General features: G+C 47.7%; 1 protein-coding gene across 1 annotated transcript; it reads left to right on the top strand.

Moving 5' to 3' along the window:
* The first annotated feature begins 1,967 nt into the window (after positions 1–1,967).
* On the top strand, positions 1,968–9,255 carry Zadh2 (zinc binding alcohol dehydrogenase domain containing 2). Its single transcript, XM_038330515.2, has 2 exons — positions 1,968–2,253; positions 8,158–9,255. Exons 1-2 carry the CDS (start codon positions 2,045–2,047, stop codon positions 9,080–9,082), a joined length of 1,134 nt encoding a protein of 377 aa, XP_038186443.1. The 5' UTR covers positions 1,968–2,044; the 3' UTR covers positions 9,083–9,255.
* Positions 9,256–20,910: the final 11,655 nt, after the last annotated feature.

Here is a 20,910-nt window from a genome sequence, read left to right on the forward strand (position 1 = left end):
CAGCCAGAGCGGCACTTGGTGCCCCGCGCTGCCCCCGGGGGGCCTGGCCGCCAGGATCGCCGCTTCTTCCGAGAAGAAATCTAATGCAAACACATTTTGATCGTGGATTTTTGGCCGGTCTTGATCTTCCAACAGAAAAAAAAAAAAATTCGAAAAACACACACAAAAAACCACACACCCCCTCCAAAAAAATAAGCCAACAACAACCCGGAGAGTGTGCACCGAGAGGGCGAAGAATGGACATTCACTGGGTGGGCGAGATGAGCGTGTACTGTCCCCCCCAAACTCCTGGGAGAGAGGAGATGCGCTCTCCCTCTCTCCTCTTTTCAGTGAAATATAACACACATTCGGATCGCAGAGCTTTCAGACAGTCTCAACTGATAGACAGACACATCGAGCTGCTTTCCTGCCTCACTTTTTACTCCTCCTCCTCTCGCCAACGTCACCCTGACAATTACAAATAGGTCTCACACAAACCATACCTGTCAATCTTTTTAATTGCTTTGTTTTCTTTTATTTTTTTTCGGAGCTAAACAATATGACACAGAAAAGAAATCTTAATACAGCATAACATAAAAGATTGCACGTTGCAGGAAGACATTTAGGGGGGCTGTGTTGTAATGCACTGGCTGATCTCGGGCGGAACCCATGAGTCCTTAAGTCTAGTCAGGCAGACATCAGTTCCTGCAGATTCTTAAACCTGTTAGTTCCCCTCCCCCGCGTGTACATGCATACACACGCGCCCACGTGGATCTGAGCCACTCTTGGGTGAAGCACGTCCTACATTTGAGAAAAAAAAATGCCTGTTTCACTTCTGCACTTAATCTGGGGGTTAGATTTGGTTAGTGAAGGACAGTGGCTTTATTATTTCTGCAATTCACAGGTTAAGTGGAAAACAGGAGTTATTTTTAAATTAAAATGCACAGCTAAAATATAAACTTAAAGATGGTCTTCGCTCATCACAAAATGCCCGGAAATATTTAATGTGGCCCCTATTTTTAAAAAGGTGAATTATTTGGTCAATGAACACAATTAGCTAAAAAAAAATCTTTCTAGATAAGAGAGAAAACGAAGTCTTCATAGATCATTACAAAGTCTCCAATTCCGCTAAACCCCTCCTCGGCCCCACCTAGAACTTTAAAATCCTTCTGCGCTCTGGGAATTCGGCCATCTAGTTCTGTCTGTGTGTTCTCTCCCAGTGGGAAAACTGTAACAGTATTGTGGAGCTACTTAAAACATCGATGGAAAAACACGAAATCTAGGCCAAGATAAATAAAATGGCTTAGTTCCTGCAACTTGCACGGGACAGACTGAGAGAGCATAGGCGCGAGGGACGCGCTCAGAGCCCGGGAGGCCTAGGCCGGGGATGCATGGTGCACCGAGCGCCCTCGGCCAGCAGAAAGGTGCTGGTGCGCGTGCACCAGCGACCCGGGCCCAGGCCCGGGACCCGGCCGTGCCCTGCCGCCCCGGCCGCGCTCGGGGTTGATTCGTACCACCTTGCAAGGAAGTGAACGCTTCGCACGGGAAGGGGAGGCGCCTGCGCCGGCCGCCGGGCGCCGTGCCGCTCGGGGACGCTTAGGCTACGGCGGCGGTGTTCGCCAGGGCGCTGGCCCTCTAGGCTTGGCGCCCCCCGCCCCCGGTGGAGGAATCAAATCCTGTCGCAGAGCGTGGGGAGGGTGGGGATATCCGGGGCCTCTCCCGCGCCCGGAGGAAAGGGGAGGGCGGAGGAGATCCTAGGCCAGTGTGAGCCGAGCGGATTCAAACCAAAACAAAAAGATTAAAGGAACAGCGGCTGCGGCGGCCGCAGGGCCGGGCAGAGATCCTGGGGTGGCGCGCCCGGGTTCCGCGGGGGCTGCGGCGCGCGGCGGGGCCGGAGGGCGGGGGCGGGAGCCGGGCGGTGAGGGGAGGGCGGGAGCCTAGGGGAGGGCGCGGGCCGGAGGAGGGGCGGGCCCGCCCGCGCGGAGCCGAGCCGAGCCTAGCGGCCGGGACTGGGCGCGACCCGGGCCAGCGTAGGCGCAGGAGCGGGCGGAGCCGATCGCGGGCTATGCTGAGGCTGACGGCCGCCGGGGCCCGAGCCATCGTGGACATGTCGTACGCCCGTCACTTCCTGGACTTCCAGGGCTCCGCCATCCCCCGAACCATGCAGAAGCTGGTGGTGACCCGGCTGAGCCCTAACTTCCGCGAGGCCGTCACCCTGCGCCGGGACTGCCCAGTGCCGCTCCCCGGGGACGGAGACCTCCTCGTCCGGAACCGGTGAGCCCGGCGCGTGACCCCGTCCCGGTCCCTCGCCCGCGCAGCTGGGCTCCCGGCTGTCCCGGGTCGCCCGCTTGCCCACACTGCGGCGCGCGCTTGGGCGCACAGCCTGACTTTGCGAGATCCCGGGAAGTTGAACCCGCCGCCATCTGGCGAAGGCGAATGTAATGTGACTTGCTGGTGTGAATACCCGATGCCACCAAACGTCCTCTTATCAGGGGGTTATTTTAATTTGGGATTCCTCCCTCCCCCAGCCGTCCCTCCTCCCCCTCCCGCTCCCTAAATAAAAACGACGGGACCCAGAAAGGGAGGCTCCCCACCCGGCCCACCCGCGCGCACCCACGGTTCCTGCGTTGCCATAATTTTTAGTGGAGCAGCAGCAGCCTGGACACACACTGCGACGTTTAGGTAAAGGTGCTATGAAGGAAAGGGGCCCTTGTTCGGTTTGCTTTTCCCTGTCCCCTCCATCTCATATTGGCGGAGCCTGTCCTTGGGTGTGTTGGTGTGCACCTAGTCTGCGTGTTGTCAATACCGTTTGACTGTGTTTTGTCCCCTGAGTGCATAGCGGGGGCGTGCACCAGCAAGCTGGGCCAAACGTTGGGCGGGGGCACGGCTGCTTTTGCCTGAATGCATAGCAGACATTCTGGTGGCTCACTAGTTGTTGCCAGACCTGACCATTCTACCTGATGCTTCCCACCTTAAGGATCTTCCACACCACTAATTTTTAGTAAGGGGTGAAGGAGAAGTGTGAGATCTCACTGTGCTCAGTCCAGGCGATACCACAGAGATCTGTTGGGTGCGTCCTCGCACTGCTGGTCTGTCAGGAGGAGTCCTTGGTACCCTTTCACCTGCTGGGCTCCATTCAAAGGTCCCAGCAAGGTGTGTTGGAAGCTGGGTAGAATTACGGAGGGGAGGAGTTCTGATTGGATCCAAGCTATAAACTCTGGACCAGAAAATGTTTTTGTCGCCTGGAAGATCTAAATGACGAAACTTACCCTCCCAACTAGCTGGGTGCAAAGATTCATTAGTTCAAACCAGTCCACTTTAAAGAGTGCTGTCAACTGTCCAAACAAAACTGCAGGACTGGAGAAGCTGACTGTGAAACCTTTGGAACCCTGTTGGAACCTTCGCGGTTGAGTGTTGGTGGGATTGAGTGGAGTCCGTGGGTGGAGAGTGCCTCAAAGGGTGGACATCCTTCCCATGCTTGCTGTGGCCGCTCAGGGCGCAGAGGAGTGCTTCATTGTGTGATGAAATGCTGAGTCTGTGGAGGATAAATATTTGAGCGGGGCCAATCTAAAAAGGGCTCGAGCTTGTGTTCACATAGGACATCCAGAGCACACCAATGGTTTGTTATAAGGTGAGGTGAAAATAGGCTGAGAACCTTTCCAAGTAAACTTCACCGGAGAGTTAAGAAAGAAAAAAAAAAACTTAAGTTCCAAGCCGGGCTTTCATTTTCTTTTACTGTTGTGATTTATATAGTGTTGACTGTAAACACTAATAAACACACACAACTGCTTACATAAAATCCCTCGTTGAAACAGGTGTGAAATGTGGAGGGGGTACCACAAGGGGACAGGCTAAGAGAACGTGTGAAGTGGGGGAAGCGCAAGCAACATCGAGGTGGGGCACCAGTGCTGGCCGTGGAGGCTACTCTGTTTTACTGGTGTGGGGGCCTCTCGCCCTGGAGTTTATTTAATTATTGGAGATCTCCTGCACCCCTCTCCAAGCTTACTCGATCTAGCTTGGCCCCCTTTCCCCTTCTCTAAATGTCTCGCCGCCACAGCACTCCCGGATGCCCAGGGTCATCTTGGTTCGTCTGGAATTGGGTGTTTCTTCGGATCGTAGTATAGTAGCCTTCCATTTTGGAAAATTCAGCTGTTCATGTTGTTCTATTTTGATTCCATGTCTGCCAAGAATCCCTTTGATACAAGTGCTTTATATGAACAACTTGACTTCTAACTTTCACCTTGAGTCCACGACCCGGGGGGAGGGGAGAATGAAGCCAGTTTCTGAGTTGGAAGCAGGCAGAATCTTTGCCTCTCTCCTGTTCTGTAACAAAGTCTACCTCTCGACTGAAGGCAGATCTTTTATTCTTATGGACAGTGTCAAAGTTCTTCCCGGTTTCAGTTTATCTTAAGGAGCAGAATTTAATAATTAACCGCAAGTTGGTTCATTTGAATCCAGGGCCAGTAGCCTCCTAAGTAGTGCTAATTGCATTACATTTTTATTCAGAGGCTTCTCATTTTTAGCATAACAAAAATCTCCCCCTGAATGAGTGGGCTAAGACCAAATTCATTTCTTTGCAAGGGTGTTGGGAGGTTTTAATTGTGCTCAGTCTTCTGACTTTTTCTTCCAGTGAACTATTTCCACACCTCAATCCAGTTAGCAAAATACATTCTTTCATTCACAAGAAGGGCAGTGCATGCAAGCTAGGCGTGGATTTAGGACTGTGAAGTTTACCACCAAGGAAAAAGTGTGTTGAGGGGGTGCACAGAACCCCTCTTGAACTGATGCTCCATCAACAGCCATCACCTTTACTGCCTCACGCAAAACTTCAGTTTCCCCCTCCACTCAGCCCTCTGAAAAGGAAAAAAAAAAAGACCTATATTCCTGGTCAAGTGCATTTTTTGTGCGATTTTTGTCCTTTTTTGTGAGAATGACAGATTTTTTTCGTTTCCAAATATTCCTAACGATGTTCTGCTCAAGTGTAAGATAATGTAAAGAGTTTTTAGAAAGAACGGTGAGTAGGGGGGTGTGGGAAGGCGTTGTGATAGATTGTTGCTCACGGGAGGGTAAAGTATTTACCTTCTCCAAGCCCAGATTCTCCATACCTCCCCTCCTTAACTTTTCCTTCTTCTTTTTCTTTTCCTTCTTCTCTTTCTTCTGTTTTGTTTTTGTTTGTTTTTAAAGGAAAGTCTGGTTTGGAAGACTTTGTCTCCCAGTTTTCAAGGCTCTTCCTGTGGACCAAGTTTTCCTGTTTGATGTTTGTTCACAGGAAAGCCAACCCCACCCCCTCCCCACCGGGTCACTTCTACAGTAAAGGTACTAGGCGCTCACCGCTTTCTAATATAAATAACCGAGTGGCTTGAGAAGGGTGTATATTTGGGAAACGCTTGCTATGGTCCCATTAAATTTTCGTGGGGTGCCTGGACTTCGGTTTTCACAGTGTATCCTCCTCTCGGGTTGCCGGGGTCCTGCGGTCATTACTGGCACACATTTTCAATTAAAGGGGGTGGTACAAGGAGGGTCTACAAGCGCGCCAGCGCATCTTTCCTGAGTTCCTGAGTTTTGTTTTTTTCTGTGACTCTGGCTTGCCTTCCTTTTTTTTTTTTTTTTTTTTTTTCCTTCCTTGACCCAGCCCCTCTTTCCCTTTGAGCCCGCTGCCCTTGAACTTGTATCTTGAGGAGAGGAAGGTTCACACAACTTCAAATAAAGCCCAGGTAAGGACTAAGATGCTTCCGAGGCAGCGGCGGGTCTCCATCACCGCGGCAGGAACGCAGTGCTAGAGTAAAGTACCAGGTGAAGACAGGGATCCCGGCGCCATGGGCCAGAATACGCTGGAGAGGGCGCGGGGACCAGAAGTCAGACTGTAGACAATAGTTGGAACTGCTACCCGACCGATGAGAATTAGAAGAGGGGCAAGGCTGAGATGGCAAATCGAGGTGCAATGCGGATCATGGTCATGAGCTGGCTAGTTTTGCTCTGCATGGCTTTTCTGGGACTCGGAAGAGCATGCCCAAAGGGTCCGGAAACCTGGGACCTGAGGTCATTGATGTCTCTCCTAGTGATGGCGATGGAAAGAAAGGTCGTTGTTCCCAGCAGAAATCCGCCCTGAAGCGCCCCAGTGTGGTGCATGTCTTTCTGGGCAGGGCGCCTCAGGGCAGATGCCAGCGGGAAGAGGCTCGGGCCTGCCGGTCAGCGCCACCTCTCTAGTGCTTGCTGGAGCTGATTGCCACAGTGACCTCTGGTGTTTCCAGCACAAGTCCCTACTGACCATCAGCAACCGTCCAGCTACAGCTGATCCAAACTTGGCCTCAGCTGCCCAGCTCCGCCAGTGTGCCCTGCTAGGTCTCCACCTCTGGGGGGTGGGGGTGGAGAGGAGACAAATTGCCCCGAGGCGGGAGGGATTTGCACCTCTGTCCTGAGGATCCTTCCCACCCCACCCACTGGACCTTAGTACTGACTGCCGGCAGCTTCTCCCTCAGCCATAATCAGGGCTCCCCTGAGGGGAATCAGCTCTTGTGGACTGAGATGCCAAAGGAGGACATCCTGGAGGAGAATGGGAAGAGTTAACTATGAGTGGAGGGTGTCCTGGCAGTTGATTCCTGTTCCCCTTAAGATCACTTCCACCCTGGCGGCCTTCTCTCCTGGAGTTGGCTTTTCCAATGGATGAAGGGCAGTGAGATGCCCTGCTGCCTGGCTCTAGTTGCTGGATTCTGGGAAATCTAGTATCAAGATCTAGGGAGCTAGCCCTATTCAGAAGAAAGAGCAGGGCTGGAGAACTGTGTAAATTTAAAAAGAAAACGATACACTGCAGACTTCCAACTCCTTTTCCAAAAAATAAAAAATAAAATATTGGCATTTTCATATTTAAAAAAATGAACAAAACTGATTTTCCCCTCTGTTCATTTTTGGGCCTTATCTGTGAGTACAGAAAACAGAATTTACAGTTATTGGGGCCATGGTAAGCTGACTGCGGAGAGTACCTTGGTGGAAGAAACTGTTTCCAACTTTCTTATTTCTACAGTCTAGAAAGATCTTTCTTTAAGGGAGAATGTTGTGAGGAACTGTTTGGAAGTCCAGGGCATTGTGTAGAGAATAGTGAGAGTGTGCCCCTATACAGGACAGTTTGGGTTCATAAATTAAAAGAGAATTCTTTTCATTTTTCTCCTGCCATTGTTTTTCACTTTCTTACGGGAGGAAATGACAATTTGGGGGTCCTTGTGTGTTCGAGTTCCCGGTTGACTTTCTCAGAAGATGGCTGCCACTGCCCCCATGGAGATGTTTTTGCTGTGAGGTATAGTGGGGTACAAAGAAAAGCTGGTAAAATACTGGCCTCACAGTTAAACGTGAGCCTGGATACAAAAACGAAACCAGTCATCTGCTATTAATCAGGCTGTGTCTCTGCTTTTTGTTGAGGAAAATACAGTGAGGGCCTTGCTTCCCTTTTCATCTGAAAAGGCTATAAAATGCCGATTGCTGCATAAAAATCATTCTCCCCAGTTTCTGTTCAATTAATCAAAATGTATATGTTCATGCTGGGCATGGTTACATCAGAGAGAAAATTTGCTTCGGCGTTTCAAACCACCAGGGCAGTAACATGTCACAGGAATGACCTTGCATGTTCATCAATCTTTAATAATATCATTGTCATTATTATTATCTAAAGTGTTAAATTGTTGCCAGAATCAATACGAGTGGGCTTTTTGGCGTATATTTTATCCTACTGTTGTTTTTTAACATCTCTGTTAAGAGACCAATTAATTTCCAGCTCAGAGCTCCAGTAAACTTTGTGTACGGTGAGGACTTCCTGGGGTTTTTTTTTTTCTTTCTTTCTTTCTTTCTTTCTTTCTTTCTTTCTTTCTTGTTTTGCCTTTTGAGTGAGGACAAAAGCAAGCTGCACAGGAAATACAAATACATCCCTTGCTGATTAAAATAATATGAAATTATTTTTCATAAAACTATTAAAGAATAAAATCTACCCAAACTCACGTTAATACATGTCCAAATCCTTTTTTTTTTTTTTCACCTAAGTAGCAGGAATTACTCTCCTGAATTCTGTCAAGTCCCATAGTTTAGGAGAGCTTTCACACTCCCTGGGGTTGCAATGGTCTTTCCCCCAAGCAGACTATGAAGGTCTTTAACAAAGAAAGAATCTTGATACATCTGTTTGTTTTCTCCTAGATTCGTTGGTATTAACGCATCCGACATCAACTATTCTGCTGGCCGCTATGACCCATCTGTGAAGCCCCCCTTTGACATAGGTTTTGAAGGGATTGGTGAGGTGGTAGCCTTAGGCCTCTCTGCTGGTGCTAAATATTCAGTGGGCCAGGCTGTGGCTTATATGGCGCCTGGTTCTTTTGCTGAGTATACAGTGGTCCCAGCCAGCATTGCCACTCCGGTGCCTTCAGTAAAACCCGAGTATCTCACTCTGCTGGTTAGTGGCACCACTGCATACATTAGCCTGAAAGAACTTGGAGAGCTGTCAGAAGGGAAGAAGGTTTTGGTTACAGCAGCTGCTGGGGGGACAGGCCAGTTTGCTGTACAACTCTCAAAGATAGCCAAGTGTCATGTCATTGGAACCTGCTCCTCAGAGGAAAAGTTAGCTTTTCTGAAATCCATTGGGTGTGATCGCCCCATCAACTACAAAGCAGAGCCGGTGGCGACAGTTCTGAAGCGGGAGTACCCTGAAGGTGTCGATGTAGTCTACGAGTCTGTTGGGGGAGCCATGTTTGACCTGGCTGTGGATGCCTTAGCCGTCAAAGGGCGTTTGATGGTGATTGGGTTTATCTCTGGCTACCAAAGCCCTGTGGGTCTCTCACCGGTAAAAGCAGGAGCTCTACCTGCCAAGCTCCTGAGGAAGTCTGCCAGTCTCCAGGGGTTCTTTCTGAACCACTATTTATCTAAGTACCAGGCCGCCATGGAACACTTGCTGGAACTGCACAGTCGTGGGGAACTGGTCTGTGAGGTGGACCTGGGACACCTAGCTCCAGAGGGAAGGTTCATTGGTCTGGACGCCATATTCCGGGCTGTTGACTATATGTACACGGGGAAAAATGTTGGAAAACTTGTGGTTGAATTACCTCACAGTGTCAGCAGTAAACTATGACGTAACAATGACAGAAACCCAAGGAGAAAGAAAAAGAGTTCTCCATGCCTTAGAATGAACACAATAGTTCCTAAAACAAAAATTTAGTGTTAATGAATTCAACTCCCCCCCTTTCCTTGGGGGTAAAAATAATGTGCTTCAATAAAAGTTCTCTCTATAGCTAAGAGGTAAAACGTTTACATTCGATTCTTTAGTTGTGGACAGTCTCCATCCAGGTTTTATTGTTCCAGGGAAGTAAATTAATTCCTGATGCGAGACCTGATCGAGTCAGTATGTCCCCAGCTTGATGAGATTTTTAAGTCAGTCTTCAAACCGCTTACCAAGTCTCCTTTGCTGGAAGCGGCTGCTCTTGTGTTAATAAGTACTTCCCAGGTGACCAGGTAGTGCCGGGGTCAAGTATGCTCACAGTCCATATGCTTAGCAAGGAGCCCCAACGATCTCAGTAGACATTTGGGGGAGAACTGTCCACATTTGATCCTGTTTAGTTATTGGGAGAGTGATGGGTCGACTCGTTGGTGGCTTGAATTCACAGCCTTTTAAGATTGTGTAGAAAATGTTCCTGTTTCAGAAAGAAATTACTATTAGGAACAGGTTTGGGGAAAGCAAGCTATGGTTTAGAGGACGTTGGGAGAACTAATGTGTGCAACGGAAGGAGAAGATTCTGTGCCACCTCCCTTGGAAAAGGCTCTCGTCATGTAATAGCAGGGATCACAGAAGGGGGCTCACTCTAGCATGTTCAAGGTTAAAAACAGCTTAATTCCTGTCCCCAAAGAACAAAGGTCACATAGTTCCAAACACGGGAGACTTCTTCCAAAACTCAAAACCGTTTGCTTCCCCTCAAAGACGTGGTGTGGAAGGCTTGATGCCGGGTGGTGGAAGCAGATGGCAGTCAGGTATCCTGTGTTACCACTAAGGAGCCACTTGCTCTAGGGTTGTGTCCTGATGCAGTCCTGTCTGTCACCCTGCGAGCCGCTTCTCTTCAAACTGCACCAGAGCTGGTCTGCGTGCCCTTCACCTTCCGTGTCCAAAGGCTGCCTGCCACTTTTGTCGTGGGATCAAAACCCCACAATGCCTTACCATTTGAAGGTGAAGCCTGTCGGATGATTTTAAGTCCTGGGTTTCAGTACATCAAACGGGCTTAATAAACGGGTCTGCAATTAAGAGAGCTCTGTGAATGTTGGGGGCAAGACTGACTTCTTTGCCGGCATCTGAGGAGCAAAGAGATCCTATTTCTGAGTAGCTGTTAGTATCTATTTTACAAGATTTACTCATTTCCAGGTACCTAATGTAGCTACTAGCATGCATGCACAACAATACAATTTATATGGTAAATGGAACCAAATAATGGCTTCACTGAATGTTATGGCCGCACTGAAGGGAAATGTCACGGTAAATAGCTGCCAAATTATGGATCATGCTGCAGTGTCACAACCGCACTGAAGACAAATAGCACCAGAGGCTGTTGCCACTGTGACGCCTTTGAGTTATGAAGAGGGGTAGCAGCCTGACGCGAGGCTCTTTGTGTCCTCGTCATCACAGAAGGCTGCCGGTGCAGGGGACACGAGAGGCAGGCGCGTCCAAATGTGGTGCGCAGTTATTAATCTGTCCCTTTCAGACCAGGCCACTGTAGCAGGGGAGACTCTGCTGGCTCTCCCGGACACAAACATAACATACAGGGAGGGAGGGCAGGCTCTGTGAATGTTAGTGTGCTCAGGAAATGACTGGTAATGGAAAAACGTCGTAATAAAATAATCTAATCAAAGACTATTATTAAATTTAACCTAGTATATGTCTGAAAGGCCCAGTTGCTTCCTATGCAGATAGATGTGTGAAATCTCGGTGATAATGCACTCTCCCTCTGAAAAGGCTTAAGGACTGAGGACATTACCAACTAAATTGCCTCTTCTAAACTGAAGTGAGTCCCTGTTTTCTTCATTTTAATGGGAGGGTAATAAAGATGAAAGACCAACATTTTATCTGATGGATCCCGTAAGCTATAGAATAAAAATGTATTATGTTTTGAGGGAATATACTAAATTCAGCTATGTAAAAGTAAAATTCAAACACCCAGGTTTAAAATAAAACAACATTAAAAAAAAAAAAAAACAGAAGAAACCTCATGTCTTTCTGTCCCCAAACAGAGAAACTGATACATGCTGTTTTCATTTATTCTTAGAAAACAAACATGAATGATTCTCCCCGTTCCAACAATCCCTAAAATATGTTTAAAAGTTTTTTTAAATTATTTTGCAAAATTATTTTTAAATCTATGGTTCTACTTGAATATCAGTTTGGTCCCCTTGGGTTGTTGAGGTCCAGTCACTAACAGGAGGGGAGATAGAGTAAGGGTCCACACTCTACCACATTCCGGATCACAAAAAGTGCCTTCATAATTGAGGGCCATTGTCAGCTGTGCTCTAGGGCAGGGACAAGGGCAGAGCACTGGTGTGGGACACATGAATTCCCAGTTCTTGGTGTGGCCTTCCCATTGTTGGCCCAGCAAGGAAGAAGGCATTGCCTCCCGAGAAAGACATCTGTAGGATGCCTTAATGTTTGGCTCAGGACTTCTGAAAAGTCAACTTCTATCCCTTCAAACCTCCAAACCTGTTTCGAATGCACAAAAGCACAATAGACAATATAATCTCTGGTTCTTTTCACAATGACTACAGATGCTGATTAATTTTAGTACGCGCACGCGCACACACACACACACACACACACACACACACACACACACACAAAATCCAGGAACTGGTTTGCAAAGAAAGATGGGCTCTATGTGTTGTTACTGTCTGACCGCACCAGAATGGAGTTTCTCAAGAAAGGAATAGAGCCTCTGCCGATGGCCATTAGTGTTTCCTGCAGTATTCATCTAACGCGAGTGTGTGAGAAGTAGCTACAGCTTATTAAAGTGGAAACTCTGAGCTGTGTGTAGAGGGATGCCGTGGCTAACGAGGCTATAATGTCCCACTACCACAAAACCCTTTTTGTTCCCCCACCACAAGATGCTGGAAACTTGACATGATATCATTTAAGACACTGCCTGCCTTGGGGACCTGCTTCTTGGCTTCCTGTTTTGGGCTTTTATTTCGGTAACATTTATAATAGCCACCTGACTTGTACCTGTAATGTCTTAACCCCTTGTGGAACTCACAGGCTGTGGAAATTTACAGTCAAGGTTCCCTTGAACATGGAGCTTTCCTCAAGGCCCAGAATACTTTCCCTGATGACTTTGCCACATGCTCACATGGGGTAAATACCATATTTCAGATCCCATAAAGTCAGACCAGCAATGCACAGCTTTCAGAATAAACTTGGTAAGACCTAGGACGATGCACTTGGAATGCTAATTTCCTGAGTTCTACAAATTTTATGGGCTGCTCAATGCAAAATGGCCTGATCCGATGAATTTATCACTTACCTTTATTTCCCATACTCTTAAAAATATTTTGTTACTTATAATATTCATTTAAAAGTGTATATGCGAACTGTTTTTCAGTTTGGGGTTTTGTATTGTTGTTTTGTTTGAGGACTTTTTGGCCTGTTTTGGGTTTTATTTGGACAGCTTCTGCAACTAATTCTCTCCCAATGACCTAGAATCTCGCATTTAAGATCACAGCCCAGAAGTCAGAGTGCAGGGCTGGAGTGTCAACAGCCAGCACTGCTGTGAACTTGAACTTCTGTTTCTTCTAGCCCTTTAATGCCACACTATATCAACTCAGAAGGAGGAATGTTCACTGCAAGAAGAATCATGAGCAGTCCAGGAGAGTTTGCTGCCATCCCTGCCCCCTAAAAACCCATAATACCCAATGCAAAACAATGTCTTACCAGTGAATGTCAGTTCAAGAAGTTCTTGTAGTAAAGACCTGATATGAAGAGAGAGAGAGAGAGAGAGAGAGAGAGAGAGAGAGAGAGAGAGAGAGATACAAGTAAGGTGAATATTTTGATTATGTAAGTCTGAAGCTTCTGTTTAATTCTTCACTTTGTTCCTACAGCCAGTGAGGCATGCCTGGCAGAAGTACCAGGCAATGTTTATTTGGATATGCTGGCTTTGCCCTTTGTAGACTTTCCCTTCTGTGCTGGTCCCTCATCCCAGGAGGCACAGATGAGCAGAGGAAACTTAGCACAGGTCCCGCAAGCAGTAGGGTAAGTGCTGTACAGAGGACGGTTTGGGGGAAAACCAATATGTTCTTCATGTGTGCTGAGAAGCCCTGAGCCAGAAGTCTGGAGATCTGAATAGCCCCCCAAAGGAAGTGCTTCCCTCAAAGTGTCTTTCTGCCAACACAAAATTAAAATAATAATTAGAGCATACCCTGCTGCTGGGTGGCAGCATCCAGTACAAAAGACAACTGTGCTAAGGGCTCAGAAGAGAGTCTGGTGACATTGCCTACTGAAGTGGTACCCACCCTCTATAAACACACGAAGCAGTCTGGGTCAGAGTGATTGCTATCAGCAGTTCCTTTGGTCACTGGAAGGTAGAGAAATACAGAAGGGATACAGGATGTCCCACTGAAAGCACCTGAGTAGGACCCTGTATGCCAACCCCCAGCATTCTTTGCAGGCTCACAGGTGCCACTTCCAGCAGAAACACAGATCTGGAAAGTGTATCTTTCCCTGGCTTTTACTAATAAGACCCAATGTTACTTGGTAACACTAGAGTTTGAAAGATAGTCTAGCTCTACCCACCTTACAAATGTAGATTTGGGCCTAGGAAGAATGGGCCCTTTGTCCAACCAGCATCAGAGTCCAGTAGTGTCAAAAGACAGAACACTGGTGGCTCCCCCCAGACTATCAGGAGAGTTCTGCATACCCCCCTTTGCATTGCCCGAGGTCCTTCAGCATATAACTGGCAGGTGTTTCAGAACTGTGGCTGGACATCGTGAAGAACCCATCACATGAATGGGACTGTGGCAAACCCAGGGAAAGTATCGTGTTTAGACTTTGGTAGAGTTGGGGCTCTATCAACTTGATTTATCATCTAGACATTCCACTAGGGCTGAAGAAATAACTCAACAAGCAAAGGGCCTGCCTTGCAAACTGAAGACCGGAGTTCAATATCCAGAAACCGGGCGTGGTGGTGCATAGTTGTAACCCTGGCATTTAGGAAGCAGACATTGGAGGACCTTGGGACTAGCTGACCAGCTAGCCTCATCAGTAAACCCCGGGTCCTACTGAGAGATCATATCTCAAAATACAAGGGGGACCTCTTGAGGAATGAAAGCTGAACCTCTGGCCTCCACAGACATGGACACACACACGCATGCACGCACTCACCCACATATACACAAACATACCTTCCAAACCACACACCAATTAAAAATAATAGCTATCACACACTTTAGTTTTTTGCTACTAAAAGGTTTCCTGCCAATGTGTTCTTAAATACCAATATTACCAGATATAAATTCTGTACTATTTACTGGATATAGAATGAGTTTGATGCTCATTTTTATCCATCAGAAACATCATAACTGGCCACCGGAATATTTGCTGTCGTAGCAAAAATATTTAAAATTTGAATTTGCTATTCTAACCAAGATCCAGTTTTTCACCTTAGAAGTTCAGCCCATGAGGGAGGGCACACTCCCTCACTGGGATCAGCAGCTGCTTGGAGGTGAGGAACCTGCAGAGAGGCGACCTCAGTGGGCACAGGCTTCCTGCTAGGCTGTGGTAAGAACCCTCACACAGATCATAATTAAGGCTAAGGGGAGGAGGGGAAAGCCGTTCCGGACCATATGACATTGAACATTCGTGTCTCCCCTCATCATTTCTGTCTTTCTTCCCTCAAACTCATGCATAACAAGCGTAAACTTTCAACTTTGCGCAAGCAAATCCTTTCCCAGCAGAAGCAGCCTCTTTTTAACGTTGAAAAGCCACTTCCAGAGAACAGCAGCAATGTCAGAGGCAATCACGTTTGGAGGAAACCTCATTGCTCACCAGGGGATGGGAGCAATAGTGTTCCCTCTACATGTGGCTGGAATTTACATTTGGAAATTGAATTGTCTCCTTGAGGGCTTTTATTCGATGCAAGTTTGGGGGAATTACTTACACCCCAGCACATCAGTGTATCTGAAATGAAGCTTAGTTGAAGGGACCCCTCACCACTTCAGCTGTTAAAAAAAATAAAAATTAAAAAAAAAATTAAAAAAAAACTAAATAAAACAAAACAACGCTTCATTGTCCAGAAGTCAAAATTAAAGAATCATTATCAGGTGAAGTTCGTTATTTCAAGTTTGACATGTCTCAGGCATCTGGGGATTTACATGCTTTACGTATTTGAATACTGTCTTCACAAGGTATAGATACTGATGTGTTAATCCTACCCCCACTTTAAAGGTGGGATGGTCAGAACACACACTTTATGACACCTCAGGTCATCCCTACCTGACTCACGACAGTCATCAGACTAAGACCAAGCTTGTTTTTCTCATATTGTAATCTATACACAGGTTACCTGCTAAAATCATAGTGCTGACTCAGTAGTACAGTGTGGACGTAGGAACACACATCTCCCCAGGGGCCCCTGGCACTGTTGGTCTGGTCTGGGAACCACACCTTGTGTACTGAAGTGCTTACTTCTGCTGTCTCTGCAGAGACCTCCATCCCGCACTGCAACCATGAAAGCAGCTGTCCTCTCCAATTCCATTTCTAACTTTGTCAAAGAGCATCCTCTCAGGAACTCGGCTGTGAACCCAGATGCTATGTGATGCGCATGGTACCCAGACGGCTTTTCTGTACAGCTCCACAAGGGACACAGTCCTGGGACCTCCATCCTAGTTGTCCCATTCTTAAAGCTGAATCCATTGTCACACCTAGGCCTCTCCCCCTGACCATTGGTTATACTTCTCTAGTAGCACCAAATAAAAATGCCAGCAGTCTCTGCACACAGCGGAGCAGAGTATTTTACAATTATCCTGATGGAGGAAGGACCCCAGGTCTCATACACCTTCAGATCAGGTCCTTTGAAACATGTGCCATGACATCACGCATAGCTTTATCTAAATAGAATGATTGTCTTTGAAGAGGCTGTGGCCTTTGAAGGGAAAAGTTACAATACATGCATGTGCTCGTGAATATGTCACCGGGAAAATCACAGTAGAACTCTGTTGAGGACAAATGTCAGGAAGCGGGGCTGGCAAGATTGTAGGTGAAATCTGCATTTGGAAATTTGAGGGAGCCCTGGAACAAGTCAGAAGGTGGGAACAAGTGGGACTGGGCAGAGCCTTCAGTGTCCCTGGCAACTGTCAGTCCTCACAGGGCTTGTGACTGTGGTCAGAGTAGCTACTCACTTGGAAAAAGTGGCCGTGTCTATTTCTTCTTCTCTGTTCTTTCCCTCCCCACAGAAGAGGACAGAACTGGGCAGCGCAGGGTATATATAGGCTAGAGAGTAAGGAGACCAGCAGAAGAAAGATCAGTTATGACTATGTGTCCAGGACAGCTTGGAGGCAGGGCCAAGAGACTAGAAGTAACTGTTGATAAATTCAGAGAAGGAAGGTGGAGGGGAAGATTCAGGGTAGGAATAAATGGAAGTAGATAGCTTTTGAAAGACTGGGGAGGAAAAAGGTGTGTGTGTGTGTGTGTGTGTCCCCGTATGTGTTTGTGTGTGTGTCTGTGTATGTATATGTGTCCGTGAGTGTGTGTATCTGTGTGTCCGTGAGTGTGCCTGTGTCACTGTGTGTATATGTGCCATGTGTGTCCATGAGTGAGTCTTGTGTGTCTCTGTGTGTCTGTGTGTTTGTGTGTGCATGTGTCTGTATGTGTGTGTGTTTGTCTCTGTCTGTGTGTGAATGTGTGTGTATATGTGTCCATGTGTATCTGTGTGTGCATGTGTCTGTGTATGTGTATATGTGTGTGTGTGTGCAGGCATATGCACATATGCATGTTGGTGGACAAGAATGTACATGTAGAAGCCAGAATACGTCAGTTCCTCAGTCTCTTTTCTTTTCATCTTTCTCTTTGCAATCTCTCACTGTCCGAAACACCCTCACTAGGTCAGGGTGTGGCCAGGGAGCTCCACGGATCTGCCCTTTCAGCTTCTCCAGCATCAGGCTCCCGAGTCCATGGCATGCCTCCCAGCCTTTTGTTTTAGTGTGGGTCCTTAGTTCCCATGACTGCGCCTTAGAACCGAACGGCCTCCCCTGCCCCAGCAGTGCCTCCTTAGCTGTCAACAGCTCAGAGTCTGCAGAATCTTTCATGGGACATGAGAGATGCTGAGGTCTCTGCCACTGGGGGGACTTTCCTTGGGTCAGCTGTATCAGCAAGCTTTACAAAGAAATGGCCTTCATGGAGCAAACAGGTTAGGGTGCTAGGGAGGCAGCTTTGTCCCTTCCCCGCCTTTTCAGGAGGGAGTAGGCAGCCAATCATTCTCATCTCTGAGTTCCACGCAGGCTTCATTCATACCGCACTTCAGGTCCTTAAGACATGCTCTAACATGTATGGCCACACTCTATCTCCTGAAGACCATAGACCCCGAGAACACAGGGAGAGTCTCCCTGCCCCTTTCCTCCACACACTTCATTAGGTATAGCACTCCATTAGGCAAGCATTTGACCATGATGTGTTTGCCACAAAGATGCAAACAGCGCCCCCAGTCTCCCCCACCTCCACAGCAGTGCCGTCACCGCAGGCTCACGGGCAGACACCGGCCTCTCAGTTTCTGGTTGGGAATGATGCCTGAGAGCCTCGCTCAATCCCACACCACAGCTTCGGGCAAACCAAGGGACCTCTCTGTCTGGCACTGTTCACCTGGAAAACCACATAAAGGAACCTGGGCACCTGGGGCTCTGGAGAAGATGCTCACGTGCTTCAAGAGGGTCCACCTGTCGGTGAAATAGAGAAAACTGTTCTTTTTAACATTCTTGCTCGGTGTTCTCTTGACATCTGTCTGAACTGCTCCAAATTTATTTATTTATTTATTTATTTAGAAGTGCTCCAAATACATTCTCCAAACAAATGCCAGACTTCCAAAGTCTCAAGGTCACCTGCCGTCTAAGGATCAGAGTTTGGAGTCTGTGGGCAGTTCTGACCTCTGCATGTGTCAGGGAAATGGGCATGTCCAACCTGGAGTCTGTCACATGATGTCATCGTCTACAAAATTCACCACACTTTAGATAAAGTCACTAAAGAGTTTCACAAGAATAAAAAACAGCTCATGGTGTTTTAATTGGTTTACAGTGCTGTGCTGAGTCATGCTCATGACTGCCCTTGGCCACATGCAGCCTTTGGGCTACTGCACAGGCAAGGCACAGAGGGTCCTGGGGAGAGCCTGAACCTCAGTGCCGGGGCGTCAAGCAGGAAGGGCTTTCCTGCGTCTAGTAAGACACTTCTTAGGGTTCTGTTTATCATGCTGTGCTCAGCTAAGGGGATCCTGCACCAGCCATGCATGGCAAGTCTCCAGAGACACAGTGTGTGTGTGTGTGTGTGTGTGTGTGTGTGTGTGTGTGATATGTATGTGTGTGTATATATATATGTGGTGTGTATGTGGTGTGTGTGGTATGTGTATATATTGTGTGGTGTGTAGTACGTATATGTGTGTGTGGTGTGTGTAGTCTCTATGTGTGTGGTGTGTGTACTGTGTGTGTATATGTGTGGTATGTGTGCTGTGTGTGTATATATGTGTGGTATGTGTTTATATATGTAGTATTGTATGTGTGTGTGGTCTGTGTATATGTGTGTGTGGTCTGTGTATATATGTGTGGTAGTGGTGTGTATATATTGTGGTAGTGGTGTGTATGTGTGTGTGGTGTGTGTGTGGTGTATGTGTGTTCGTGGTGTGTGTGTATATATGTGTGGTAGTGGTGTGTATGTGTGTGTGGTGTGTGTGGTATGCGTGTGAGTATATATGTGTGGGAGTATGTATGTGAGTGGTGCATTCTGAGGGACATGAGTTCAAATATCAAATCTTTCACTGTATGAAAAAAATCCTTAAAGGACACAGCTTTTATCTCAGCTTTGTCTTGTTCATTTGTCATCTATGAAAGGAAAGGATAATGAGTCTGAGCCACAGATACAACAAAGTGTGCAACAAAGTGTGTAACACACCTGTCCTGGTGATGGCTCAAAATTGATAGCAGCGGGTTTGTTTCTCTTTCCCCTGGGAATACCAGCTACAGAGGAGGGTGGGGATGGAAACACTAGGGAGGTGCCTGAAGGCACGAGTTAGCTCTCCACTTCAGAATGCCGGACAAGGCCAGGCCCCAGGCTTGGCAGGAATTCAGCTTAGGAAAACTGAGGGAGGCATAAGAAATTTTCACAATTCATTATTCCAGGTGCCTTCCCCCTCAAAGTGGGGAGGTTGAATTATCTTGTCATGGAAAATACACAAAGTGTCATTTTATTATTAGAAAAGAAAAGCAGGTATTGGTTGAAGGGTTTAACGATGAAAATGCAGCTTATCACTGCCGCCAGGAGACGCTCAGCCAGGGTCAGGCCTCACCTTCTTTAATGAAATGAACACAACTTGGTTCTCATCACTGGGACAAGTGGAAGGGACTTGTTCCTCACAGTCCTGGAGACCTGCAGAATTGTCCCCCTGATTGTGAGGTCCTTGCTTCCCATGGTTTTCGCCTGGCAGTGTTTCTTTTCCAGCGGTGTCTATGGACACTATGTATTGCATTGGCCTTATACACAGGGGGTAAAAGGCATCCCTTCTTCACAGCTGTGACCAGAGAATCACACAATTCTAGACCGAAGCAAGATGTTGGAAATGAGATAATGGGGCAATCGAAGACCAGGAAAGCAGGGCAGTACTCCCACGACACACAGCAGGTTGTCGGCCAAACACCTGGGATTGGTTGCCACACAGTCACCGGCAGAGTGTGCCCCCACACACTCACTGTGCCCTAAAGCACTTTGAAGTTCCCTTCATTTCATATGATACATGACACTATTTTTTATACAACTTTCAGTCGCTAGTCTTAAACCAATTGTGCTCATGGTTTGTGTTTGTGTTTAGTGGAGATGCTCTCATTTGGAAAGTCATGGTTGATAAAAAGGAACCTTTGACCAGGCTAGCTACTGCCTCATAAAAGAAAGTCCTGAAATGCATCAGTCCTGTGTTCCATGCAGGGGACATGGGATCTCAAAACACATGCTATGAGTCATGCAACCAGGGACATCTAACTCACCAGCCATCCCCATCATGGAGGCAGAGGGACAACCTGCCCTAACCAGGAACCCAAAGTCAGGGCCAGGTAGCACTGGTATCACAACTGAGCCCCAATGCAGACTGTGTCTCTTCCCTGAGGCAATCACCCACAGGGCATCCGAGAAAGCCACCAGTGACCCTGAGAAAGGGAAACTCTGGGTACTAGCGACTCCCAGGCAACACCAAGTGGGCGGGAATGGGTGACCTCCTCTCTCCTTTCCCCCATCACTCCACTTCACCCAAAGTCCTGAAGGCTGGGAGGGGTTTTTCCACCCCTGACAAGAGACTGACTTTGGGAGACGGAGTCGCGGCCAGCTCTGCATGGTGTGGTGTTTAAGTCACTGCCCTCTTGTTCCTGTTCCCGAGCCCAGACCTCGGCGCTACACCGGGCGCCTAGAGGGGCAGGATGACAGTGAACGCAGGGGTCACGATCATCTACAAACAACAAGATTCCATTTTCTCCTGTAATTTCCTGCACCCAGCCATTATGGGCAAGAGCCTTTCAAGTCTCCTCCATGTCAGTGTGCCAACCCAGGCCTCGGGCTCCAGGCCTTCAGTGCCGCCTTCCCTGTGGCCAGGACCAGTGTGAAAGGGCTAGCGTCTTAGCGTTTCTATTGCTATGGTGGAACACCATGGCCAAGGGCAACTTGGGGAGGAAAGGGTTTATTTGGCTTACACTTCC

This window comes from Arvicola amphibius, chromosome 5, assembly GCF_903992535.2.
Source record: "Arvicola amphibius chromosome 5, mArvAmp1.2, whole genome shotgun sequence".
Lineage (NCBI taxonomy): Eukaryota > Metazoa > Chordata > Mammalia > Rodentia > Cricetidae > Arvicola > Arvicola amphibius.

Bases quoted from the DNA above. Each gene is read 5' to 3' on its own strand.
- Zadh2 (XM_038330515.2), top strand. From the start codon at position 2,045: ATGCTGAGGCTGACGGCCGCCGGGGCCCGAGCCATCGTGGACATGTCG. The intron at 2,254-8,157 runs GTGAGCCCGGCG...GTTTTCTCCTAG, and splicing joins GACCTCCTCGTCCGGAACCG to ATTCGTTGGTATTAACGCAT.